At 44.0% G+C, this 24,810-nt stretch overlaps 1 protein-coding gene across 1 annotated transcript; it reads left to right on the forward strand.

Annotated features, from left to right (window-relative positions):
- The first annotated feature begins 593 nt into the window (after positions 1 to 593).
- Positions 594 to 24,810, forward strand: LOC126483614 (WAP four-disulfide core domain protein 2-like). Its single transcript, XM_050106659.1, has 2 exons — positions 594 to 1,029; positions 24,057 to 24,810. Exons 1-2 carry the CDS (start codon positions 594 to 596, stop codon positions 24,224 to 24,226), a joined length of 606 nt encoding a protein of 201 aa, XP_049962616.1. The 3' UTR covers positions 24,227 to 24,810.

Raw genomic sequence — 24,810 nt, forward strand, 5'->3', positions numbered from 1 at the left:
TTGCCTCAATTCTCCCAAGTCTTGCCAACTCTTTTTTCTTCCCCTTCCACTGTCCTCTTCCATGTGTCCCTTGATCTTCCTGTCTTCCTTGTTCCCTGGGGATCCCATTGCAATGCTTTTTTCTCGATGGCTCCATCCGGTTTTCCCAAGGTGTACCCCAACCAACCCCACTTTCTCTCTCGTATCTGGTCTTCTATAGGGCGCCGACCGTGGTGGCCGAGCGGTTCTAGGCGCTACAGTCTGGAACCGGGGGACCACTACCGTCGCAGGTTGGATGCCCTCTGACCCCATAGGGCCAAAGGAATTAAGTCAAGTAAGTCAAATGACTTCGTGGTGTCCATACTTAACACGTATCATCCCACATCTTCTTTTAGTTGAGTTTTTCCATACGTTTCCTTCCTCGTTGGTTGCACAGAGGACGTCCGTTTCTTAGACAGACTGGCACGCGATATACGACTTCATGTAACTACCTGACGTCAAAATGCAACGGTTTCCACGTCATCCGAGAAGAGTAAGACGCGAGTGTACTGAATTCCGTGGCTCGTTTCCTAATAGGGCGAGTCGGAAAGTGATTGCACACCGGCGTGTCGGGAATGCCGACGGCAGCGTCTCCGTCGAAAAAAAGTAGGGAGGAGTTCGCTGGAAGCGACTGCAGCGAGACGATCGAGCCCGCTGGGGAGGGGGCACTGGATGAAGCAAGCGCGGTGTGGAAGGAGAGGCACGCGGGACCGACGGCGGAAGCGGCGCAGGTATTAAGGGGCGGCGGCGGGCGGCGGCGTTCTGTCTCCGCCATGTCGCCGTCCCGCCTGCCCCTGGCACTGCTGCTGCTGCTGCCGCTGCTGCTGGCGCCCCTGGCCGCCGGCGCCTACGAGAAGCCGGGCGCGTGCTCGCCCGCGCTGCCGCAGCTGGTGTGCGAGCGCACCTGCGCCTACGACGGCCACTGCCCCGGCCAGCTCAAGTGCTGCGCCACCACGTGCGGCGGCGCCGTCTGCTCGCAGCCCGTCACGCGCTCCAGGGCGCCACTCATCAGTAAGTACCCGCGCTCGCCTCTCGTCGCTCTTTCAGCAATGGAATAACGCCAATCGTACATGTAGCGCTTCGACTGGCTTGACGATAATTTATTGGGATCGCTTATAGAACAAAAATATTCACATTCGTAAAATGAAGACAAACCGCCTTCAGTCACAAGTTGCGTTTATTTACTGCACTATGCATTTCGAGCCCTGGAGGCTCATCTTCAGGTGCTTTTCAGTGATTTACAAAAGCTTGCATGTTGATATTATATTTTTGTGTTACAACATGGTATATTGAAGATAAACTTATATCTACAATATACCATGTTGTAACACAAAAATGTAATATCAAACTAACTATTAATAATATGAAACTAACTATTATGAACGCTGTTACACTTATATCTACAATATACAATGTTGTAACACAATAATGTAATATCAACAGGCAAACAACTAAAAAACTAATGTCAATCACTAAAAAGCACCTGAAGATGAGCTTCCAGGGCTCCAAATGCATAGTGCAGTAAATAAACGCAACTTGTGACTGAAGGCGGTTTGTTCTTCATTTTACGAAAGTAAAACAGTCGCGGACGAAACACTGAAAAACAATGGATAAAATTAAGTAATACTCACATAACTGGTTTTGCCAACTAGTTGCCTCCTTCAGACGAGTTAAATCCACTAAACGGCTTCATACAGTTGCTCAAAAACAAATATAGTTGCTACGGTCGCAGGTTCGAATCCTGCCTCGGGCATGGATGTGTGTCATGTCCTTTGGTTAGTTAGGTTTAAGTAGTTCTAAGTTCTAGGGCACTGATGACCTCAGAAGTTAAGTCCCATAGTGCTCAAAGCCATTTGAACCATTTGAAATATAGTTAAGCATTTTGGACACCACGAAGTCATTTGACTTACTTAACTTAATTCCTTTGGCCCTATGGGGTCATAGGGCATCCAGAACTCACCATCCGTCTTTGGCCATTTGCCTCAATTCTCCCAAGTCTTGCCAACTCTTTTTGCTTTCCCTTCCACTGTCCTCTTCCATGTGCCCCTTGGTCTTCCTGTCTTCCTTGTTCCCTGGGGATCCCATTGCAATGCTTTTTTCTCGATGGCTCCATCCGGTTTTCCCAACGTGTACCCCAACCAACCCCACTTTCTCTCTCGTATCTGGTCTCCTATAGGGCGCCGACCGTGGTGGCCGAGCGGTTCTAGGCGGTACAGTCTGGAACCGAGGGACCGCTACCGTCGCAGGTTCGAATCCTGCCTCGGGCATGGAGGTGTGTGATGTCCTTAGGTTAGTTAGGTTTAAGTAGTTCTAAGTTCTAGGGGACTGATGACCTCAGAAATTAAGTCTCATAGTGCTCAGAGCCATTTGAACCACTTCTTCTATAGGTATCTGGATTGTTATTCGCCAGAGCTCCTCATTACATATTTTTTTCTGGCCACCAGATATTCATGATGCGTCGAAGACATCTATTTATGAAGCTTTGTTACTGGGATGTTATCTTTTTATCCATTTTCCAGCTTTCACTGGCGTAGAGGACAGCCTTCACATTTGTATTAAAAATACGGATTTTTGTTTTGTACGAGATATTTCTATTTTTCCATATTGGATACAATTGTATGAAGGCAGCATTTGCCTTTTTAATGCGGTTTTTTCACGTCATCTCCAGCTCCACCATCTTCCGTCTCTATACTACCCAGATTCAGGAATGAGTTGACAGTCTCCACCCACCGCTCACCTATTAACAGTGGCACCTCCATGTTCCCTTAATTTACTCTCATTTCCTTTGTTTTGCCTGTATTTATCTTGAGGCCAGCAGTCTCTGCTTCTTCTTTCAGCAAGTTTAATTTAGCTTGCATATCAGTCAGCCTTTGAGCTAATAAAACTATGTCGTCTGCAAAATCCAAATCCTCCAGACGTTCATGGATCCCCCACTGGATTCCTCGTTTCCTGCCTGCTGTGACTCTTCTCATAACTGAGTTTAGAACAAGTAGAAAAAGTGTTGGAGATAAAATGCAACCCCGCCGGACTCCAGTCGTTACTTTTATGGGCTCTGTCGTATTTCCCTTGTGCAGTATGCAACATTTGTAGCCATCATATAGATATTTTATGATGTTTAAGATCTTCTGTAGTATGCCATACTTCCGCAACACCTGCCAGAGCACTTTATGTTTCACGGAATCGAAGGCCTTTTGAAAATCAAAGAATGCCAGGTACATGGTTGCTTAGAATTTTCAACTATATTTTGACGGTCGTTCTATACATCCTTAAGAAAAGAAGAACTTGAAATTTATATACACATAACAAACCAAACACAAGGCATACTGATCGAACCGACGGATCTTAAACATCAATACTATTTAAAACATTTCATTGAAAATCTCGAAAGAGAAAACCGATAAATTCAAACCGCTTTGCAGAGCCAAATATGGCTCACGGCACTATAAAACGTTACTAGCGTTGCTCATATACATACCCTGAAAACATATGTGAGAGAGTCAGTAGAATACGTATGAGAATGAATTCGAAAAGTTGTCGAAAACAGAAGTTCACAAAAGCATACGCGTCAAATAAAAAGCGCCCTTCTAATAAACACCTATAAAATAGCAGCTGAGATCACTATAGACACAGACTATTACGAACATACAGCAATCATAGATACACGTGTAACCAAATAATGCGTATGACATCTGTGTAACAGTGCTTATACTTTGTAAACATACGACATCGCAGCTGCAAAACTGTCAAATTATCATCGCAACAAATTACAAATTAATTACCACTTTAATTCACCAAATATTGAACGACAGTCAAAATGTAGTTGTCTGCGGTGTTATATGAGTGTCAGTCTTTCTGGACAACACATACGTAAGTAGCAATCCATGCACAATTTTCTACTATAACATAAATATGTACAATAAAAATAGTCACCCACATTGTACCACAGGTCACTCGATAATGGAAATTCTGTCGAGACGAATCTGTAGTGAAAGGAAAAGAAATAAAAACTAATATCTCACAGCAGCGAGTTTTGGACACTCCGTATAAATATGTAAATTGCTGACATATCCTACGCTGCAGGTCCTATGAAAGATAAGCTGCCCATCATATTGTCACATGACATGTTCGAAGTGCTTAGTCATATTCGTTCACAGTTATCTGTATGAAGCTTTTCAGTAAATTAAGCACATCTGAAGATGGCATCTACCTGTCGAAACTGGTAATGTGAATATTTTTATTATTAAAGCGATCTCGACTAAATAAGTTACTACACAAACATATACGAAGGTCGCATACTTCCAATTGACAATATATCAGTTTTTAAAAACTGGATTAACTTCTTTAGTGCTATACTGCGTACTTTTAACCCCTGTCACATGAAACCTTGTTGTGCTCCACAGGCCAAACACAGCATTGTTTGCATCTCTCTGTGCGGTGTCTCTCACTTCTTCATCTAACGACTTCTAGACAGCAGCACCGCCATGTAAATATAGCTCCATAGCCTTGAAAGAGATCGTTCTGTGACATTTACATCCGGTTAGACACTGGACTCGCATTCGGGAGGACGACGTTTCAATCCCGCGTCCGGCCATCCTGATTTAGGTTTTCCGTGATTTCCCTCAATCGCTCTAGGCAAATGCCGGGATGGTTCCTTTCAAATGGCACGGCCGACTTCCTTCCCCGTCCTTCCCTAATCCGATGAGACCGATGACCTCGCTGTCTGGTCTCCTTCCCCCAAAACCAACCAACCAACCATTTACATCCGAGTCGTCTTCAGTAACTGACAAGATTGTCTTACAATTGATGCGTTCAGTATGATTTAGACTTCAATGGTCTTTATCAAATACACTCCTGGAAATTGAAATAAGAACACCGTGAATTCATTATCCCAGGAAGGGGAAACTTAATTGACACATTCCTGGGGTCAGATACATCACATGATCACACTGACAGAACCACAGGCACATAGGCACAGGCAACAGAGCATGCACAATGTCGGCACTAGTACAGTGTATATTCACCTTTCGCAGCAATGCAGGCTGCTATTCTCCGATGGAGACGATCGTAGAGATGCTGGATGTAGTCCTGTGGAACGGCTTGCCATGCCATTTCCACCTGGCGCCTCAGTTGGACCAGCGTTCGTGCTGGACGTGCAGACCGCGTGAGACGACGCTTCATCTAGTCCCAAACATGCTCAATGGGGGACAGATCCGGAGATCTTGCTGGCCAGGCTAGTTGACTTACACCTTCTAGAGCACGTTGGGTGGCACGGGATACATGCGGACGTGCATTGTCCTGTTGGAACAGCAAGTTCCCTTGCCGGTCTAGGAATGGTAGAACGATGGGTTCGATGACGGTTTGGATGTACCATGCACTATTCAGTGTCCCCTCGACGATCACCAGTGGTGTACGGCTAGTGTAGGAGATCGCTCCCCACACCATGATGCCGGGTGTTGGCCCTGTGTGCCTCGGTCGTATACAGTCCTGATTGTGGCGCTCACCTGCACGGCGCCAAACACGCATACGACCATCATTGGCACCAAGGCAGAAGCGACTCTCATCGCTGAAGACGACACGTCTCCATTCGTCCCTCCATTCACGCCTGTCGCGACACCACTGGAGGCGGGCTGCACGATGTTGGGGCGTGAGCGGAAGACGGCCTAACGGTGTGCGGGACCGTAGCCCAGCTTCATGGAGACGTTTGCGAATGGTCCTCGCCGATACCCCAGGAGCAACAGTGTCCCTAATTTGCTGGGAAGTGGCGGTGCGGTCCCCTACGGCACTGCGTAGGATCCTACAGTCTTGGCGTGCATCCGTGCGTCGCTGCGGTCCGGTCCCAGGTCGACGGGCACGTGCACCTTCCGCCGACCACTGGCGACAACATCGATGTACTGTGGAGACCTCACGCCCCACGTGTTGAGCAATTCGGCGGTACGTCCACCCGGCCTCCCGCATGCCCACTATACGCCCTCGCTCAAAGTCCGTCAACTGCACATACGGTTCACGTCCACGCTGTCGCGGCATGCTACCAGTGTTAAAGACTGCGATGGAGCTCTGTATGCCACGGCAAACTGGCTGACACTGACGGCGGCGGTGCACAAATGCTGCGCAGCTAGCGCCATTCGACGGCCAACACCGCGGTTCCTGGTGTGTCCGCTGTGCCGTGCGTGTGATCATTGCTTGTACAGCCCTCTCGCAGTGTCCGGAGCAAGTATGGTGGGTCTGACACACCGGTGTCAATGTGTTCTTTTTTCCATTTCCAGGAGTGTATTTTACTAGACCTGAAAATGTGAAGATCGGATTTTGTGGTTTTCCAACGTGTCCGGTTATCAATAACCTCAATAACGAAGAGTGTGGAGACATCCTGTGAAATCTCTCCGACAAATACCCAATTCTGAGGAAGTGTTGCCCCACAGCTCTTATAAATTTAAAAAAATGTCATACTACCACCTTGAGCTGCTGGTAACATACATCATTTATACACCGGTTTCAGTCGTCTGCTATCATCAGGTTCATAAAACTATTCATAGCATCAGTTAGCTGAAATATAAAGTCGTTATCGTCAGGCGATAAAACTATGAATAATACACTGTTATCATATAGTAATATGAATTATGTCGTTAATTTTAAAAACTGTGCTAGTGGGTGTATGCATTCATTTTAAAACTATAGTCAGCTTTAACGCTGCGAACAGATTCACACCACCCAGAGGCGACTGGGCAGCTGATGCCTGTTTGGTTCTACCAGTACGCAATGGTCAGCTGTTCAGTCAGCTCTGTGTGGTGTGAAACTCTTCACAGTGTTAAAGCCGACTATAGTTTTAAAATGAATGAATACACTCACTAACACAGTTTTTATAAATTAACGACATAATTTATATTACGATATGATAACAGTGTATTGCTCGTGGTTTTATCACCTAGCGAGAACGATTTTATACTTCCCCTAGCATGATGCTGTGAATACTGTTATGAACCTGACAATGGTCAGACGTTTGAAACTGGTTGTATAAGTAAAGTACTCGTATTTTACCAGCAACTCAAATCGGTAATTCGATACTTTTCAAATACCCGATCCCTACAGTAATATGTAATTCAAAGTCTGTTGTTGCATTGTGTCAGAAGAGTCGTCTGTGAAACTGATGCACCCAGGCCTTCCTTTAATTTCCACTGATGAAGAGTCTGACGGAGCGTTCTGTGGATTCCTGATCATACGTATGACCAACTAGAAAACAATGTCCTCAGTAAGCTGATGTAAATATTCTACTATTTGAGTACCCTAACAATTTTTAGTTTTCCTGTACCTCTTATTTCGAGCTCACTATTACTGGGTGCTAGCGGATGTCGAAGTAACTTCTCCCACCTTTTGTTAAGGTCGGTGAGACTAGCATAAAGTTCTCCGTTTCTTACTTATATATCCTCTTAATTTTCAAATATCTTCTTTAGCATTGTATTTCAGAACCTTACACTTTTTATCGCAGTTCATGTTTTTCTTCCCCACAGTCGTATGCTCCAAAAGTACTGAAAAAAAGTGTTCAAATGTGTGTGAAATCTTATGGGACTTAACTGCTCAGGTCATCAATCCCTAAGCTTACACACTACTTAACCTAAATTGTCCTAAGGACAAACACACACATCCATCTCCGAGGGAGGACTCGAACCCCCGCAGGGACCAGCCGAAAAGAACTGAAAAAACCTAATTATTTCGGTGTGTTAGGGAAAGATTAAAATTTATCGTCCTATCAGTGAAAGAATTTGTTGAGACTGCGCAATTTTTTCGATGCGGACCCCTTTTTAATTCATTGCGCATTGTTAGTGAGTATTTTACAGTTAGTGAGTTCGCGATTCTGAAACTTACATCTTCTTTAGGGATGTAACTCGAAACATGAGCTGCTAAACCTTTCACGGCGTAGAACGACTGCTGTTGATGGTAATTACCTGACACTGTCAATACCATTGAAGGCGACGTCAGACTCTAAACGCGACCGTTGTTCATATTACAGAAGTTTATTCGTCCAGTTCACACAAAAATACAGAGATTATAGTTTCATCGAAATTAAACCGTCATGTTCAGGTCATTTGTATAGGAAAAGTTTCTGCAGGGCCAATCCATTTCGTCTACTGTTCACATTAACTGGACACCACTTATAGAGATGACATTCCATAGCACTGTCTCTCATCATAGAATAAAAGAACAGCTGTGCGAACATCGCATAATAATTACAAATAAAATATGGAAGACGTGTATAACATACTTTCATGTTGTGTCCTTGTTGAGATCTGATAGAAAACTAGTAATCTTTGTGTATTTTTGTGTGATCTGGGCTAATAAACTTCTGTAACAAGAAGAACAACCGTGTTTTTAATTCTAATTACCCCTGTTTTGTTTCTGTACCCAAACAGCTCTTTTTATTGTTTTCTATTTTAAGTGCCATCGATTTCGAATCGTTCAAATGGCTCTGAGCACAATGGGACTTAACATCTGAGGTCATCAGTCCCCTAGAACTTAGAGCTACTTAAACCTAACTAACCTAAGACATCACACACATCCATGCCCGAGGCAGGATTCGAACCTGCGACCGTAGCAGTCGCGCTGTTCCGGACTGAAGCGCCTAGAACCGCTCGGCCATCACCGATTTAGAATCCAAACCGCTCCGTCTTCAGGTACATAATATGTGATCATGTACAGTGCATCCGCAAGTACATAATGTGAACACGAGGCAGATCATAAATGAGCTGCGTAATGCTCACGTGATACACTTGGGAGCGTATTGCACATCGATTCCCGCACTATTTACCTGAAGAGGAAACCATGTGATTTATTTATTTATTTTTGTCTGTACTATAACACATTCAATATACTGAAAGTTCTCTGTTGTCGTTTATGCCGTCTTCAGTCCAAAGACTGGTCTTACACAGTTCTTCACGCTGGTCCATTCTGTGGAAGTCTTCATCTCTGCATCACTGTTGCAACTTACATGCATTTGAACCTTCTAACTGCATTCAAGCCTTGGTCTCTCTCTACGATTTTAACCCCTTCCAACCCCCCCCCCCCCGCCCGCCCCCCCCCCCCCCACGCACTTGCCTCCATTACCCAATTAACGACCTTTTGATGCTTCAGAATGTGTTATATCAAATGATCCCTTCTTTTAATCAAGTGGTGCCACAAATCTATTTTTCCCCCGTTAGATTCAGAACCTCTTCATTAGTTAGTCGATCTACGGATCTAATCTTCAACATTCTTCTGTAGCACCACATTTCGAAAGCTTACAGTCTCTTACTGTATCAACTGTTTATCGTTCACGTTTCACCTTCAGACAAGGCCACACTCCAGACCAATAGCTTCACAAAAGGCTTGCTAACACTTAAATTTTGTAATCGATGCTAAAAAATTGCTCTTTTTCATAAAACCTTTCTTTTCTGTTGCCCTTCTGCATTTTATATCCTCTCTACTTTGGTCATCGTCAGAAGTATTTTGCTGCCCAAACAGCAAAACTCCTTGACTGATTTTCGTGTGTCTTTTCTTAATCTAATTCTTTTAATATCGCCTGATTTTATTCGACTACATTCCATTACTCTTGTCTTACTTTTGTTGACGTTCGTCTCATAGCTCTTTTCAAGACACGATCCAATCAGCTAAACTGATCTTCCGAGTCATTGGCCGTCCCTGTCATTGGCAAATCCTAAAGGGTTTTCTCTTCTGTCTTAATTTTAATCCCATTTCCAAATTTGTCTTTCGTTTCCTTTTCAGTTTGCTCGGTGTACGATCTAATAATCCAATAATTGAGACTTTGATTTTTCCATATAACTTAACAACAACCATATACAGAATCACAATTACAAAGAAAAATTCGAAAATAAGCAATGAACAAATAAAAATTTATGTATTTAAGTTAGCATGTTAGTTTCTGTTGCTGCTCTTCAGGTTGCGGCTAACTCGGTATGTCTTTGGGCTTTGCCTGTACCGATTGCAAGCCTTCTGATTTCGAAATCGATTGCAATTATAGGGGGAAGCAATAAAAACAGCTGTTTGGAAACAGTAAGAACAAGAAAATAAACCGTATTTATTTTACGCCGTTAAGAGCTTAAAATGTCTGTAGAATATCAATGCATAGTTTCATTGGATACAAATGTTTTACAAGCAAAAATTTCTTTAGATTTGTAAATAAGTTAAACGAAGAGGATGTGATGTCTAGTAAATGCCTTAGTTTTCACATCTTCAACACACAGGTGTTGTTTTCTTTTGTAATCTCAAATATTCGTTCATCATGTTGATCCTGAAGAAATGCTTAGGTGCTTTAATAAGTTTTCTCCTTTTATCAGTAAGAAGAATTAATATTGCATCCCTGCAAACATCGGTCACTCCCTTCTAAGTAGATGAAATCGACTTCACATCTTTCAGTGTTACGCCACCGATTCCACTCGTAGCTTTGGTTGCTATTGACCTAATGGTGTGTTGAGGTGGGCTCATATCTCACGTGCAGCATCAAATCGACAGAAAAAAACTAGCTTATCATATGTAATGTATGTTGCCTACATTTCATGATCCTCACTCAGACCGCATTCCTAATTATTTTCGAATTATTTTGTGTCTGGCATTGTCAAAGCTTCACCCTCCGCTGCTGATGGTGGATTGGAGCCGAGCTCGCGGCCGCAGATGATATGTACCTGGCACGCCAACGTCGAAGGGCTTTTCATCTGTCATTTCCAGTGCGGTTCTCCCTTTGCTGCCTGCATCGGTCGTTCTCCGCAGCACAGGAATCCAGGATCCGTTCACCTTGAGGCTTTCTTCTTTCTTGTTGAAGATATTATTGTGTTTGTGCGTTTCTATACCTTTTGTGAACAAGCGGCTGCGATAGCTCTTCCCTACAGCAAGAACTTCAGTGTTGGCGAATTTACTATGCGGTCCGTCTCACACAGCGCGTGCTCTGCCACGGCCGATTTCTCCACCTGCCCCAACCTGCACTGCCGCTTATGTTTTGTGATCCTGGTGTTGACTGATCGTCCAGTCATTCCAACATACATTTTTCCGCAAGTACATGGTATGCGGTATATTCCCGACATTGCAAGTGGGTCCTTTGTCGCCGTGTTTTATATATAGACTTTTCTGCTTCGATTGGTCGTTCCTGTCATACCCCTGAATATTGACCATTCCTCCTGAGACAGCCTGTAGATTCTCTGCGTGTACGCTACCAGAACTGGCGTTAAGTCATCCGACAATAGGATTAGCAGCTATAAAGGGCCGCCAGCTGACGTCAGCGCCTCCCGGCCAGACATCCAGCGTGTGGGCTGCCCCCGCCGTCGGCTGCCTTCTGGGAAGGATGCGGCTGCCTACTCACTGTTTGCCGTCTTACTCTTGTGCCGGCCGACACACTCACGGATGCACTGCGTGGGTTATTCAGCTAGGATACATCATAAGTCTACTTTGGACAGCAGTGGAAATACACAGACGGGAAGAAATCGCAACACCAAAAAATAATCAACACAGAGTAATGAAATTTCTGGAATACATTAGTGTAGGTAACACATTTCAGTGATTAACACTGCAAAATCACAGTTTTACGTAAGAGCGAGATAGTTCATTGCAAATATGAAATGCTGGTAGATTAATAACCGGTGTAATGTTGAATACAAGCATGCAGACGTGTATGCATTGTGTTATACAGGTGCTGGATATCAGTTTCTGAGGGATAGAATTCCATGCATCTTGCACTCTTTTGCTCAGTACAGGATGACGCTGGGGTTCTCAACCGCGGGTGTACCATACTGTGCTCGATTGGAGACAGATCTGATGATCGCGCGGACCAAGGCAACATGTCGACACTCTTTAGACCACGCCGGGGCTACAACAGCGGTATTTCGGCGAGATTTATATCTTCGGAAAACTCCCCCTGGAATACAGTTCATGAGTGGTAGCACAACAGGTCGCGTCACCAGAGTGACGTGCAAATTTGTAGTCAGGGCGCTTGAGACAACCTCGTGAGTACTCCTGACGTCATACGAAATCGCACCCAGACCATAACTCCAGGTGTAGGTCGAGTGTGCCTAGGATGCAGACAGGTTGGCTGCAGGCCACCAACTAGCCTCCCTCTGACCAGCACACGGCCATCACTGACACAGAGGAAGAACCAGCTTTCATCAGAATACACAATAAACCTCCGTCCTGTCCTGCAGTGATCTCTCGCTTGGCATTACTCAAGTCTCATATGGCGGCTGCTTGGGGTCAGTGGAATGCAGGCTACAGGTCATCTGGCTAGGAGCGGTCCTTCAAGTAACCGATCTGTAACAGATGTGGCACCACGTTGCCAGCTGCTGCTCAAACTGCTGCTGCGGATGCAGTGCGATGCGCCAGAGTCATAAGCCAAACACCGTGGTCTTCCCTCTTGGGAGTGCCAAGTGACCGTCCCGAGCCCAGTCTCCTCGTGACCGTACATTCTCGTCATTACCGCTGCCAGCATTCATGTACGGTGGCTACTTCCCTATCAAGTCTTTCTACAATATCGCAGAGGGAACAGCCAGTTTCTCGTAGCCCTATTACTCGACCTCTTTCAAACTCGGGAGTATTTGCCTAACATCAACTCACTACATCCAGTCTCAAAGGTAAGTAACACTCACAATCGTTGCAGCATGTATTTCAAGCAAACTTGATTTGAATCCTCATAGTGGTGATACTATCGCGACTCTTATGCGACTGGTGGGAAATCTCAATAGATATCACCTTTCAGATGCAGAAACACGACTACTAATTTTCGTTTAGGTCAAACAACACCTTCACTAGAGTACACAAGATATTACGTCAGAGTCTGCAGATGACTCTCCTTCGAGGATAACATGCTACGTCGTCGCCGTCAGAAAACTCGCGATTCAGTCGGGAAGCTGCTTCTTTTGATGGCGTTCGTTGACTCGATCTGAAGGCATCAGATGGTTTAAAAACACCGAATGAGTTTGATTTCCTCTATCCTATCATTAGGTATATTTTGCGTGAAGAGCGCGTGTTCTGTTTTGCATGATCGATCTCTTTGAATCTCCTATCCAGCTACCATGGAAAAAGGTATTTTGTTGCAGTTACTCATGGTATTCGATCTCAAAATGTGTACTACAATTCTGTTACAAACAGATGTGAGTAAAGTAAGTGACGCATCAGTTGTACTGCATTTTTCTGTTGATTAGAGTGATCTAATCCGTTGCCAATATGTGTGAATATTTCTCTGTAGTAAAGCACGATCAACAGTGGAGCTAATTCACTAGCAGTTCATTAGAACTGCAAAAGGGACCTCTTCGGGCCCTGAGGTCTTACCGAACTTTAGCGATGTTAGCTACTTTTAACCACCACTCGCACTAATCACCATCTCATTTTAGCACCTCTGTAGCTATTTAGTGATGGACTATTTGTAGATTTATGCTTTCTTACGACTCACAGTTTGTCGTTGGATATTAGATCCTGCACAGGCACTAGTTGGCAATGCAGGAGAATGTACACTGACAGAAAAAATTGCAACACTAAGAAGAAGTTGTGCGACGTAAACGATAGTTAGTAGTCGTGTTTCTACATCTGAAAGATGATGTCTATTCATATTTCACGCCTGTCGAATAAGAGTAGCGCTAGTTACGTCGATATGATGATGCAAATCAGGTTTGCTTTAAATACGTGGTGTACACGGTCGTGAGCGATGATCACCTTTGTCATTGGACCTGGTGAGTTGATGTTAGTCAAAAATGCCTTTAAGGCGACAAAGACGTCATTATCAACACCTCACTGACTGTGAACACAATCGGATGTTCGCATCTGCACGCATATCACGTCATGAAACGGTATGTACACTACTTTAGAGCTTCGTGTCTCCACATTCTAGTTGCACCGACCCTACAGAACAACACAGTTTACCTTGATATCTATGACGATACTCAAATTAGCATTTTCCACTTAAGATCTCAGTCTTTCGGTTATCCAGCATACGCATATGGGAAGTAAATTGTGTAAGGACACAGATATTTTTTTCTTAATGCTTATCAGTTTGAACATTTTTACCAACTGGTGCTTAGTGTTATTTAAGTTTTCCTCTACTGTACAGTATATTACTTACTTGAATGTTTCATCTTACCTCTACATCGAGCGAGGTGGCGCAGTGGCTAGCACACTGGACTCGTATTCGGGAGGACGACGGTTCAATCCCGCGTCGGGCCATCCTGATTTAGGTTTTCCGTGATTTCCCTAAATCGCTCCAGGCAAATGCCGGGATGGTTCCTTTGAAAGGACTTCCTTCCTCATCCTTCCCTAATCCGATGAGACCGATGACCTCGCTGTTTGGTCTCTTCCCCCAGACAACCCAACCCAACTTACCTCTAAATTTGTTGCTTCAGGTGTCTATTTTATTTGTTCCGGATAATTTGTTGTACAGTTTCATCACATGGTAAATAATAATGTTTTGAGTTTTTTGTTTAATTAAGTTAAGCCTAGCTCTTGTTTCATGATTTTGTCATAGTCTGTAAAATTATTCTACGACATCCATCACAAGGTTTACATGACGACCAGAAAGGAAAGTAAAGTGCATTCGGAAGCATACAGATGTTCACGTGTCCGGCGTTGCGCGGGAGGCAAAACCACGATGGCAGGATCCGATCGCCGCATACGTTGCTGTTCTAGAAATTAGTCAGGTGACGTGCCGGTTTCAGCCCAACTTTCAGAAGATAGGAAGGTGTCCTAAAACCGTCCCGCCATTTAAAACTTCAGTCTGGTGTCAGCTCACACAGCTGTGCACAAACTCAAACTGAAACAATACAAAATAACGGGAGCGCATGTACTGACCAAATAAAGCACTGTTGCTCAACGTCAGTAATGCAACGGTCTATTGCAGTCTGTGCGTCAACACACACACACACACACACACACACACACACACACAAGCGCGCGCGCGCGTACACACACACATACTGTGTCAATTAGTTAGAATAATTTTTAAGAGTTGTTTACAAGAGATGACCCAGGACTACTTAATTTAATCTAATCAATGATAAGTTCATGTCATTACTTGAAAACAGTATTCCACATAAGTTAGTCATAAGGAATATTAAACAGTAATGTAAAAAAAAAAGAACCATGGGTCACAAGAGGGATTGAAGTGCCATGTTAAAGGGAAAGGGAAACGTATCTGTTGGCAAGAACAAGTAAAGATCATCCGATAGTTGCTCATTACAAAAAATACACAGAATTACTAAGAGAAGTTATGATAACCAAGAAACATGTAAACTACGTCAGAGTCAGTAATTCCGACAACAGACTGAGGCTGTATTGAGTGTAATGAAATGAAAGGTAGGACAACAGGCCACAGAACAGGGTAACATCACTATTAAAGTAAGAGGAAGACCTACAAATGGTCAAGCAAAGATAGCAGATATGTTTAATAATCATTTCTTAAATGTAGTAGAAAATATAGGGAGGAACAGTGCAAGAGAAAAATCACAGGACTGTCTTGAAAAATTAACTCTCATAAAATTCAGTCTTGTGAATGATCAACTTATCCTACTAAAATTAAGGGAACTATATGTATATTCATCTGGATTTTATGGTGTTTCCAACAGAGTTATAAAGATTTGTTTTCCTTTAACGAGTCCTGTATTATCTGAAATATGTAATGCGTACTAACTGAAGCCATTTTTTCAGAAAAGAAAATTGACTGGAGAAATGTCAGTAACTACCAAGTTGTTTCACTACTGACATCATTTTTCAAAATTTTAGAGAAAGTGATGCATTGTAGAAAAGTATTCCACCCGAGCAACAGTAAAATCCACAGTAAATCACATTCTGGATTCCAAAAGAATTGCTCTACTGAGAATCCCATTGGCACGTTCACTCACCGAATTTTATGAGCATTAAATAGCAGAATACCAGCGGTTGATATTTTCTGCGACTTATGTAAAGTATCTGACTGCGTGAATCACAAAATTCTACTAGATAAATGGAGGTTTATTGAATGGATGGTATGGCCAACGAATCGATAATATCAAATCTATCCAAACGGGTGCAGAAAGTTGCACTTAATAATTAACCCAATTTAATTAGGGGACACTCTCCTGAGTGGCGATAAATCACGTATGTGGTCCCCAGAGTGTAATATTAGGTCGTTATTGTTCCTCACATATGTAAGCGATCTTCCGTTTAATATACGACAAGCGGAAGTAGTTCTTTTTGTGGATGACACTAGTATTGTAATCAATCCAATCATAAATATAGCGACAGAAGAAAGATAAATAATGTTCTTAAAAGGATCATTGAATAGTTTTCAGCGAATGCTATGACTCTCAATTTCAAAAACACTGAACATATTCAGTTTTGTAAATCAGGAGGTACTGTACCTATGATAAGTGCAACACATGGTGAGGAAAAAATAAATAAATTAGAAACTTCATAATTGTTAGGCGTCCATATAGACGAGAATTTAAGCTGGGAAAGCCACATTTTAGAACTCCTATAACAGCTGGGTTCAGCCACATTTGCACTTACATTCAATGCAAACCTTGGGGTGAGGCAAATGAGAAAGTTGACAAATGTTTCATATTTTGACTGAATAATCTCGTACCGAATAATGTTCTACGAAACTCATCTTTAAGAAAGAAAGTTTTCATTGGTCAAAAACATGCTTAAGAATAGAACGTGATGCTCTCCCATGATCATCTCGTACAGATGTGTTTAAGGAGTCAGGCGTTTTCATGACTGCTTCACAAGATACTTACTCCCTCGTGAAGCTTGTTGTAAATAATTCACTACAATTCAACAGAACAATGATGTGCATAAATACAATACCAGAAGAAGAAAATGCCATTCATTACCCACATTAAGGTTGTCTTTATCACAAAAAGTGGTGTACAATGCTGACACCAAAAATTTTGATTTCTTATCCAGTGATGTAAAGAATCTGACTGAGAGCAACGTATAATTTGAATACAAATTGAAGGAGTTTCTCCTTGAAACCTCCTTCTCTTCCGTAGAAGAATTTCTGTTATTGTAATGTATAATGGGGATGAATATGAATTACCTACTCATATCTTTATATTGTTATTTGAATATAAAATAACTCATTTGACATTATTACGATTTGTCATAAAAATGATCCATGCATTCCGAGATTCACTAAATAACTGCGCATCACTGTTGTAGCAGTGAATTCTGTACGGGCTAAAATGGTTCTCTATAGCAAACCCATTTCCTGGACACCCATCTCTCTGCGGCTTTCGAGTTCAGATGCCAGTTGATATTGTGCCCTTTGACGTCGACGATGCGTATTTGTAGTTCCAGAATGACTCTCTCACAACGAAGTGCGCATTGTTATGAAACTGCCTGGCAGGTTAAAACTGTGGAGCAGACCGGGACTCATGGTAGAAACTTTGCGTTTCGCGCGAATTGCTGTACCGGCTGAGCTATTCGAGCACGAATGATGATCAATTCGCATAGCTTTACTTCTGCCAGCCCCTCTCTCTACAGTTTGCACAGTCGGAGGGTGGCACTCGTAGAAGTAAAGATAGCTCCGGAATCGTACTCAGATAGCTAGCTGAATTTTTAAGACCACGGCCCCCGAACGACAAGGTTTCGGGTTCGGCTCTCTGTCCAGCATACTGTTTTAATCTGCAAAAAAGTTTCAAACGGGCATCTTTCTATCACGTTTCAGCTTCGTTTGATACCTCTGCCCCGAATGAACTCGGTACAACACTAATATTTGCCCACACACGGGGCTCGAGTACACCATCTGTCTATAATTCTAATACACAGACAGAAATGGGGTGTTGCACAATGAGGCGCCACGTAAATGGTATTAAATGATTAAGTTTTAATTCTACTCGAAGCTGATGTCCTTCATTAACGTTAGTATGATGTATGACCCTCACAGACACTAATACAGTCTTGCATTCGTTGAGGCATGGAAGCAAAAACCTGCGAAGATCACATTAGGAACTTCTAGCCATGCCTGATACACAGCAGTTCATGAAGATGCTGGCCGGCGGCTGGTTCAAATGCATACGTCTTTCCGATGCATCCCAGGCGTGTTCCATGGGTGACAAATCAGAAGTCGGAGCAGGTTGGTCGAGGATCCACACACTCCTCAAGGCGTCTGTGGTGTGAAATGACAAATCAGTCTTGTTGTCATATCCACACCGTGATTCCAGGAGTTGTATGGCTCTCGAGAATCACTGCTTTCTGTGTCCTTTCTCCATCCAGTATACAGGCACGTTAGCGACGATCTGACCACCACAGTAGAAGCGTCGGCGTGTTCGTTAGGAGGAGAGGATCACAGCTGGTAGGAATATTACAATTTCCAACATTACCGTCAGCTGTAATTTCAGTCTTAAGTTATTGGCAACCAGTTTCAACTGTACTAGGTAAAAATCATCATCAGGCCCTCTAAAAATATAGTGGTCGAATTTTTCCGAAAGATATCAAGCAGAAAGACCCACGTGAAAATAATCGTTATCCACATCAGCTCTTGAAGAATGCAACCACAGACGGTGAGATCGCAAAAACCAGCTACCTAGCGACGCCGAGAACTATGGATTCGATAGTACACTCCTGGAAATGGAAAAAAGAACACATTGACACCGGTGTGTCAGACCCACCATACTTGCTCCGGACACTGCGAGAGGGCTGTACAAGCAATGATCACACGCACGGCACAGCGGACACACCAGGAACCGCGGTGTTGGCCGTTGAATGGCGCTAGCTGCGCAGCATTTGTGCACCGCCGCCGTCAGTGTCAGCCAGTTTGCCGTGGCATACGGAGCTCCATCGCAGTCTTTAACACTGGTAGCATGCCGCGACAGCGTGGACGTGAACCGTATGTGCAGTTGACGGACTTTGAGCGAGGGCGTATAGTGGGCATGCGGGAGGCCGGGTGGACGTACCGCCGAATTGCTCAACACGTGGAGCGTGAGGTCTCCACAGTACATCGATGTTGTCGCCAGTGGTCGGCGGAAGGTCCACGTGCCCGTCGACCAGGGACCGGACCGCAGCGACGCACGGATGCACGCCAAGACCGTAGGATCCTACGCAGTGCCGTAGGGGACCGCACCGCCACTTCCCAGCAAATTAGGGACACTGTTGCTCCTGGGATATCGGCGAGGACCATTCGCAACCGTCTCCATGAAGCTGGGCTACGGTCCCGCACACCGTTAGGCCGTCTTCCGCTCACGCCCCAACATCGTGCAGCCCGCCTCCAGTGGTGTCGCGACAGGCGTGAATGGAGGGACGAATGGAGACGTGTCGTCTTCAGCGATGAGAGTCGCTTCTGCCTTGGTGCCAATGATGGTCGTATGCGTGTTTGGCGCCGTGCAGGTGAGCGCCACAATCAGGACTGCATACGACCGAGGCACACAGGGCCATCACCCGGCATCATGGTGTGGGGAGCGATCTCCTACACTGGCCGTACACCACTGGTGATCGTCGAGGGGACACTGAATAGTGCACGGTACATCCAAACCGTCATCGAACCCATCGTTCTACCATTCCTAGACCGGCAAGGGAACTTGCTGTTCCAACAGGACAATGCACGTCCGCATGTATCCCGTGCCACCCAACGTGCTCTAGAAGGTGTAAGTCAACTACCCTGGCCAGCAAAATCTCCGGATCTGTCCCCCATTGAGCATGTTTGGGACTGGATGAAGCGTCGTCTCACGCGGTCTGCACGTCCAGCACGAACGCTGGTCCAACTGAGGCGCCAGGTGGAAATGGCATGGCAAGCCGTTCCACAGGACTACATCCAGCATCTCTACGATCGTCTCCATGGGAGAATAGCAGCCTGCATTGCTGCGAAAGGTGGATATAAACTGTACTAGTGCCGACATTGTGCATGCTCTGTTGCCTGTGTCTATGTGCCTGTGGGTCTGTCAGTGTGATCATGTGATGTATCTGACCCCAGGAATGTGTCAATAAAGTTTCCCCTTCCTGGGACAATGATTTCACGGTGTTCTTATTTCAATTTCCAGGGGTGTAATATGGGTTCTTATCTAACATTTTTTTTCATGACACAGCATCTCACTCCTACCCTTAGGAGTTGTAGAGGTATATTACTTGCACAGTTCCTTCTTTTCCTTTTTTTTTTTTTTTTTGCAAATAACACAAGTAGTGAGTCACTTATGTAACAAATTTGGCTGAGGTGGTTCCAAATGTTCCCGACTTATATTTCTATGGCGCCACTTATTCGCTCCTTTCCAGATAGTAAGTGATACGTATAACTGGATTGGTTGAAACCGATCCAGTCGTTGAGGAAGAGATGTGGGACATGCATACATAATCGTTATCATCATCATCTTGAACCGTTTCCAGTCTCAGACTGGGTCTGTTTGGAACGTAAGTCTTGCCATCTAGGTCTGTTTTCCAATCATCTTTCTGCTTTGTGTGTTCTCTCAGGTCTAGTCTTCTCCTTTTTTTTCAGCACACTCCTCCATATCTTTCAGCCATCAGTCCCATGGTCTTCCTCTTGATGGTTTCCTTCGCATCTTCATTTCATGTATCTTCTTGATAATCTTATTGTTTTTTATTCTCTTTAAGTTTCCATATCGTCTTCGCCTTGATGTTTCTAACCTACTCTGCAAGGGTTTCTCTTTCACTATTATCCTTACCCTCTCACTCCTGATCCTATCTCTCCTTGTTACTTCTACCCTATTTCTCAGGAACTTCATTACACATACCTGCAATCTGCTTAGGGGGCCTACATCTCCGAGCGGTCTAGGGCACTGCAGTCATGGACTGTGCGGCTGGTCCCGGCAGAGATTCGAGTCCTCCCTCGGGCATGGGTGTTTGCGTTTGTCCTTAGGATAATTTAGGTTAAATAGTGTGTAAGCTTAGGGACTGATGACCTTAGCAGTTAAGTCCCATAAGATTTCACACGCATTTGAACATTTATTTTGCCTGCATCTCTTTTCTTCATTACTCATGTTTCGGATGCATAGATTGCTCCTGGGTTGTGGTAACTTCTATATATATTACTTCATTGCCTTTTTGTGGGATGCCTTGTCTCAAACCAAGCTGCTAACACTTTGCAGGAATGCTTCTGCCTGTGTGCCTAAATCATTGATCTCTTTCTCAATTCTTCTGTTTTCCTCTATCATACTTCCCAAGTAGTTGACACTTCCCATCTTCTTCCTTTCAGAAGACCAGTCCCTCGCCCAAGTCGGGGGAGGCTAGCAACTCAAAGTCGATTATAGCCTACAGAGACGAAGTAGTGTGGAGACTCGAATGCCCTGGGACCAATTCATAGGTGTGAAGACCCTGTAGGAACTCCGAGAAATGGCAGCTAACCGGGCTCTGGTGAAGTTGTCATTAGACTAGCTAGCCAACAGTTGATCAACAAGCAGCATTCAACAAGGGAACTAGCCTCGTAAAGGATGGGAGATGCATGCATACATTTCTGTAACATATGTAGATAGATGCAGTGAGACAGGGCTCTAGCCTATCTCTAATGTTATTCAATCTGTGCACTGGGCAAGCAGTAAATGAAATCAAAGAAAAATTTAGAGCAGGAATTTAAGTTCAGGGAGAAATAATAAAAACTTTGAGATTTGCCGATGAGATTGTAATTCTGTCAGACACAGCAACGTATGTGGAAAAGCAGTTGAATGGAATGGACAGTGTCTTGAAAGGAGGATGTAACATAAACATCAACAAAAGCAAAACAAGTATAATGGAATACAGTCGACTTAAATCAGGCAATGCTGAGAAAATCAGATTTGGAAATGAGACACTAAAAGTAGTAGATGACTTTTGTTATTTGGGCAGAAAAATAAATGATTGTGTGTATTGTGTATTAAACTGGGGACTTATAAACGACGGAGAGACTTCATCCTGCCATAGCCCTCAGTGGTTCACAACCCCACGACAGACCACAGCAGTCCTCCCACCCCACCACCATCCCACACCGAACTCAGGATTATTGTGCGGTTCAGCAGCAATCGCCAACATAGTGTAACTGAGGTGGAATAAGGGGAACGAGCCCACATTCTCTGAGGAAATGGAAAACCGCCTTAAAAACCATCCACAGGCTGCCCGACACACCAGACCTCGACACTAATCCGCTGGACGGATTCGTGCCGTGGACTGGCGCGCCTTCCCACTCAGGAAGCGGTGCGTTAGACTGTGCGGCTAGCTGGGCGGGCAAAAATAGCTGATGATGGCCAAAGTAGAGAAGAGATAAAATGTAAACTGGCAATGGCAAGAAAAGCTTTCCTGATGAAGAGAAATTTGTTAACCCTGAATATAGATTTAAATATTAGGAAGTCTTTTCTGAAGGTATTTATCTGGAGTTTATCCATGTATGGAAGTGGAACATGTACAATAAATAATTTAGACAGGAAGATAACAGAGATTTTGAAATTGTGCAGAAGAATGTTTGAGACTAGATGAGCAGATCACATAACTAATGGAAAGATACTGAATAGAACCAAGAGACAAGAAATTTGTGTCACAACTTGACTAAAAGAAGGGATTAGTTGGTAGGACACATTCTGGAGGAGATTACTGTTTAACGTCCTGTCGACAACGAGGTCATTAGAGACAGAGCACAAGCTAGGATTAGGGAAGGATGGGGAAGGAAATCAGTCGTGCACTTTCAAAGGAACATCCCAGCATTTGCCTGGAGTGATCTAGGGAAATCACAGGACACATTCTGAGATATCAAGAGATCACCAGTTTAGTAGTGGAGGGAAATGTGTGTGTGGTGTGGGGAGGGGGGGGGGGAGTGGGAGTGATGGAGGGGTAAAAAATCGTAGAAAGAGACCAAGAGATGCATACAGTAAGTAGATTCAGAAGGATGTAGGTTGCAGTAGTTATTCTGAGATGAAGAGGCTTACAAAGGATACAGTAGCAGGGAAAGCTGCATAAAATCAATGTTCGGAATGAAGACCACAACAACATGTAGATAAACACTAAGAGAAAAAAAGACACATCACAAAGGAATTATCTGAATGGGATAGAATGCAGCAGATGTTTTGTACATGTACAGACAAACAAATGATTACAATTTCAGGGAATATGTGTGGTTTATTGGATCTGTATCATTCGGAAATTCCTTCATGATGTGTCATTTAAATTTTTTTGTATTGGAATGGAGATAAACTCGCATAAGTAGGAAGGTTGCCCAGAAAACAATGCACCGCATTTTTTTCTTCAACAGTTCTTTATTGAACATAATGAGAATCACACACATGAAAGAATGGTGTCTTATCTACACACCCTAACTTTCCACGTAATCTCCATCCCGTTCTATGCCCTTCCTCCAGTGCAAAAAAAGGGTGTGTATGCCCTGTCGGTACCAATCCTTGTCCTGGTGGCAAAACCAGTGCTCCACTGAGTGAATCACCTCCTCATCGTCCTCAAAATGTCTTCCACAAATGGCAACCTTTAATACTCCAAACAAGTAGAGGTCCCAGGGGGCGAGGTCAGGGCTGTAGGGTGGATGGTATCCCCAACCGCTGAAAATTGTGGAGCTTCACCGAACCGCATTCTGATGACCTCACCCTCCGTGCCCACTGTACTTCTGTCGACAGCAGTTGCTCCATAGACTTTGCACAAGCGTTTGTGAATATTCCCCACAGTTTGTTTCTCTGCAGTGAGAAATTCAATGACGGCATGTTGCTTGTAACGTACATCACCTACAGACGCCATTTTGAAACTGTCCTGGAGCTACGCTATCTGTCGGAAGTAATGGAAACTTGCCGCGCTCACTCAGGAGACGTCAAATAATACGTACGCAACGTTTCGCATTCGTAGCATTGTCTTCAGCTGAGTGATAAAAGTGACGTACACTACTTTCTGAGCAACCCTCGTATTTAATTTTAATCCGTATATAGCACAGGCTTAGAAACTATGCAGTTAGGTAGTGTTCCATCAAGATGTTCGTGGTGTGACACTCTTCGTTTCATTCAGCGTAATTTATTGACGGTACACTGCTGAATAGACGGTGCTTGTATTGTTTGTTGGTGTTCAACTTTGAATATTTCGACGAGCGCACCCAGTTTTCCGAGAGCAGCGAGGTGACACGTGCGCTTTTGTTGCAGTGAAGGCGGGCACGTGCCCCGACCCGCCGCCGCGCAAGCCGTGGGTGTGCTCGAACCGCTGCTCGCTGGACGGCGACTGCCGCGGGCCGCTCAAGTGCTGCCGCTCTGCCTGCGGCGGCCTCGCCTGCCTGCCGCCCGCCTACCCAGAGGAGCCGCTGCTCTACTACTGACTACCTCACCTCACCTCACACTCAATTCGCGTCCTTGTTTCCCTACATTTTTGGCTTTCTGAACTCATTCCCATTTTGCAAAATGGGAAAGTTTAGGAAACAAATTCCAACGCTCTTACCTCCAATGGTGCCGTGAGCCTCCAAATGAAGTAATACAGGTTCATTTTGTTTTGTCAGTAGCACACATTCAAACAGTTTTGTACAGTTATTCCATTGTCTTTTGTTGGGAACAAGTAAATGTATCGATGACTGTCTGATTTGAATATAGCCGTGTCTTTTCAGAGACATTTAAGACTGTGTCCTTAGGTAGCGAAACAATTGTAAATATTTCCCCTATCTCTGTCGATTAGAATAGACACAACTCATTTCATCTAGCTTATTTAATGTCCTCATTTTTATTTCGTGCAACTATGAGAGCACAAGTTTTTTTCGCTGTATTTCTTTACAAAGAGATTACACAAAAAATACCACTACAATTTTGTAAATATGTTAGATGTAAGACAAATAATCTTTGTTACTTGCTTATTGCATCTTTACTTGTGAATATGTCATCGAGTATGTATAATAAATTGCATCAATTTTTA

The sequence above is a fragment of the Schistocerca serialis genome, chromosome 1, assembly GCF_023864345.2.
Source record: "Schistocerca serialis cubense isolate TAMUIC-IGC-003099 chromosome 1, iqSchSeri2.2, whole genome shotgun sequence".
Taxonomy (NCBI): Eukaryota; Metazoa; Arthropoda; class Insecta; order Orthoptera; family Acrididae; genus Schistocerca; species Schistocerca serialis.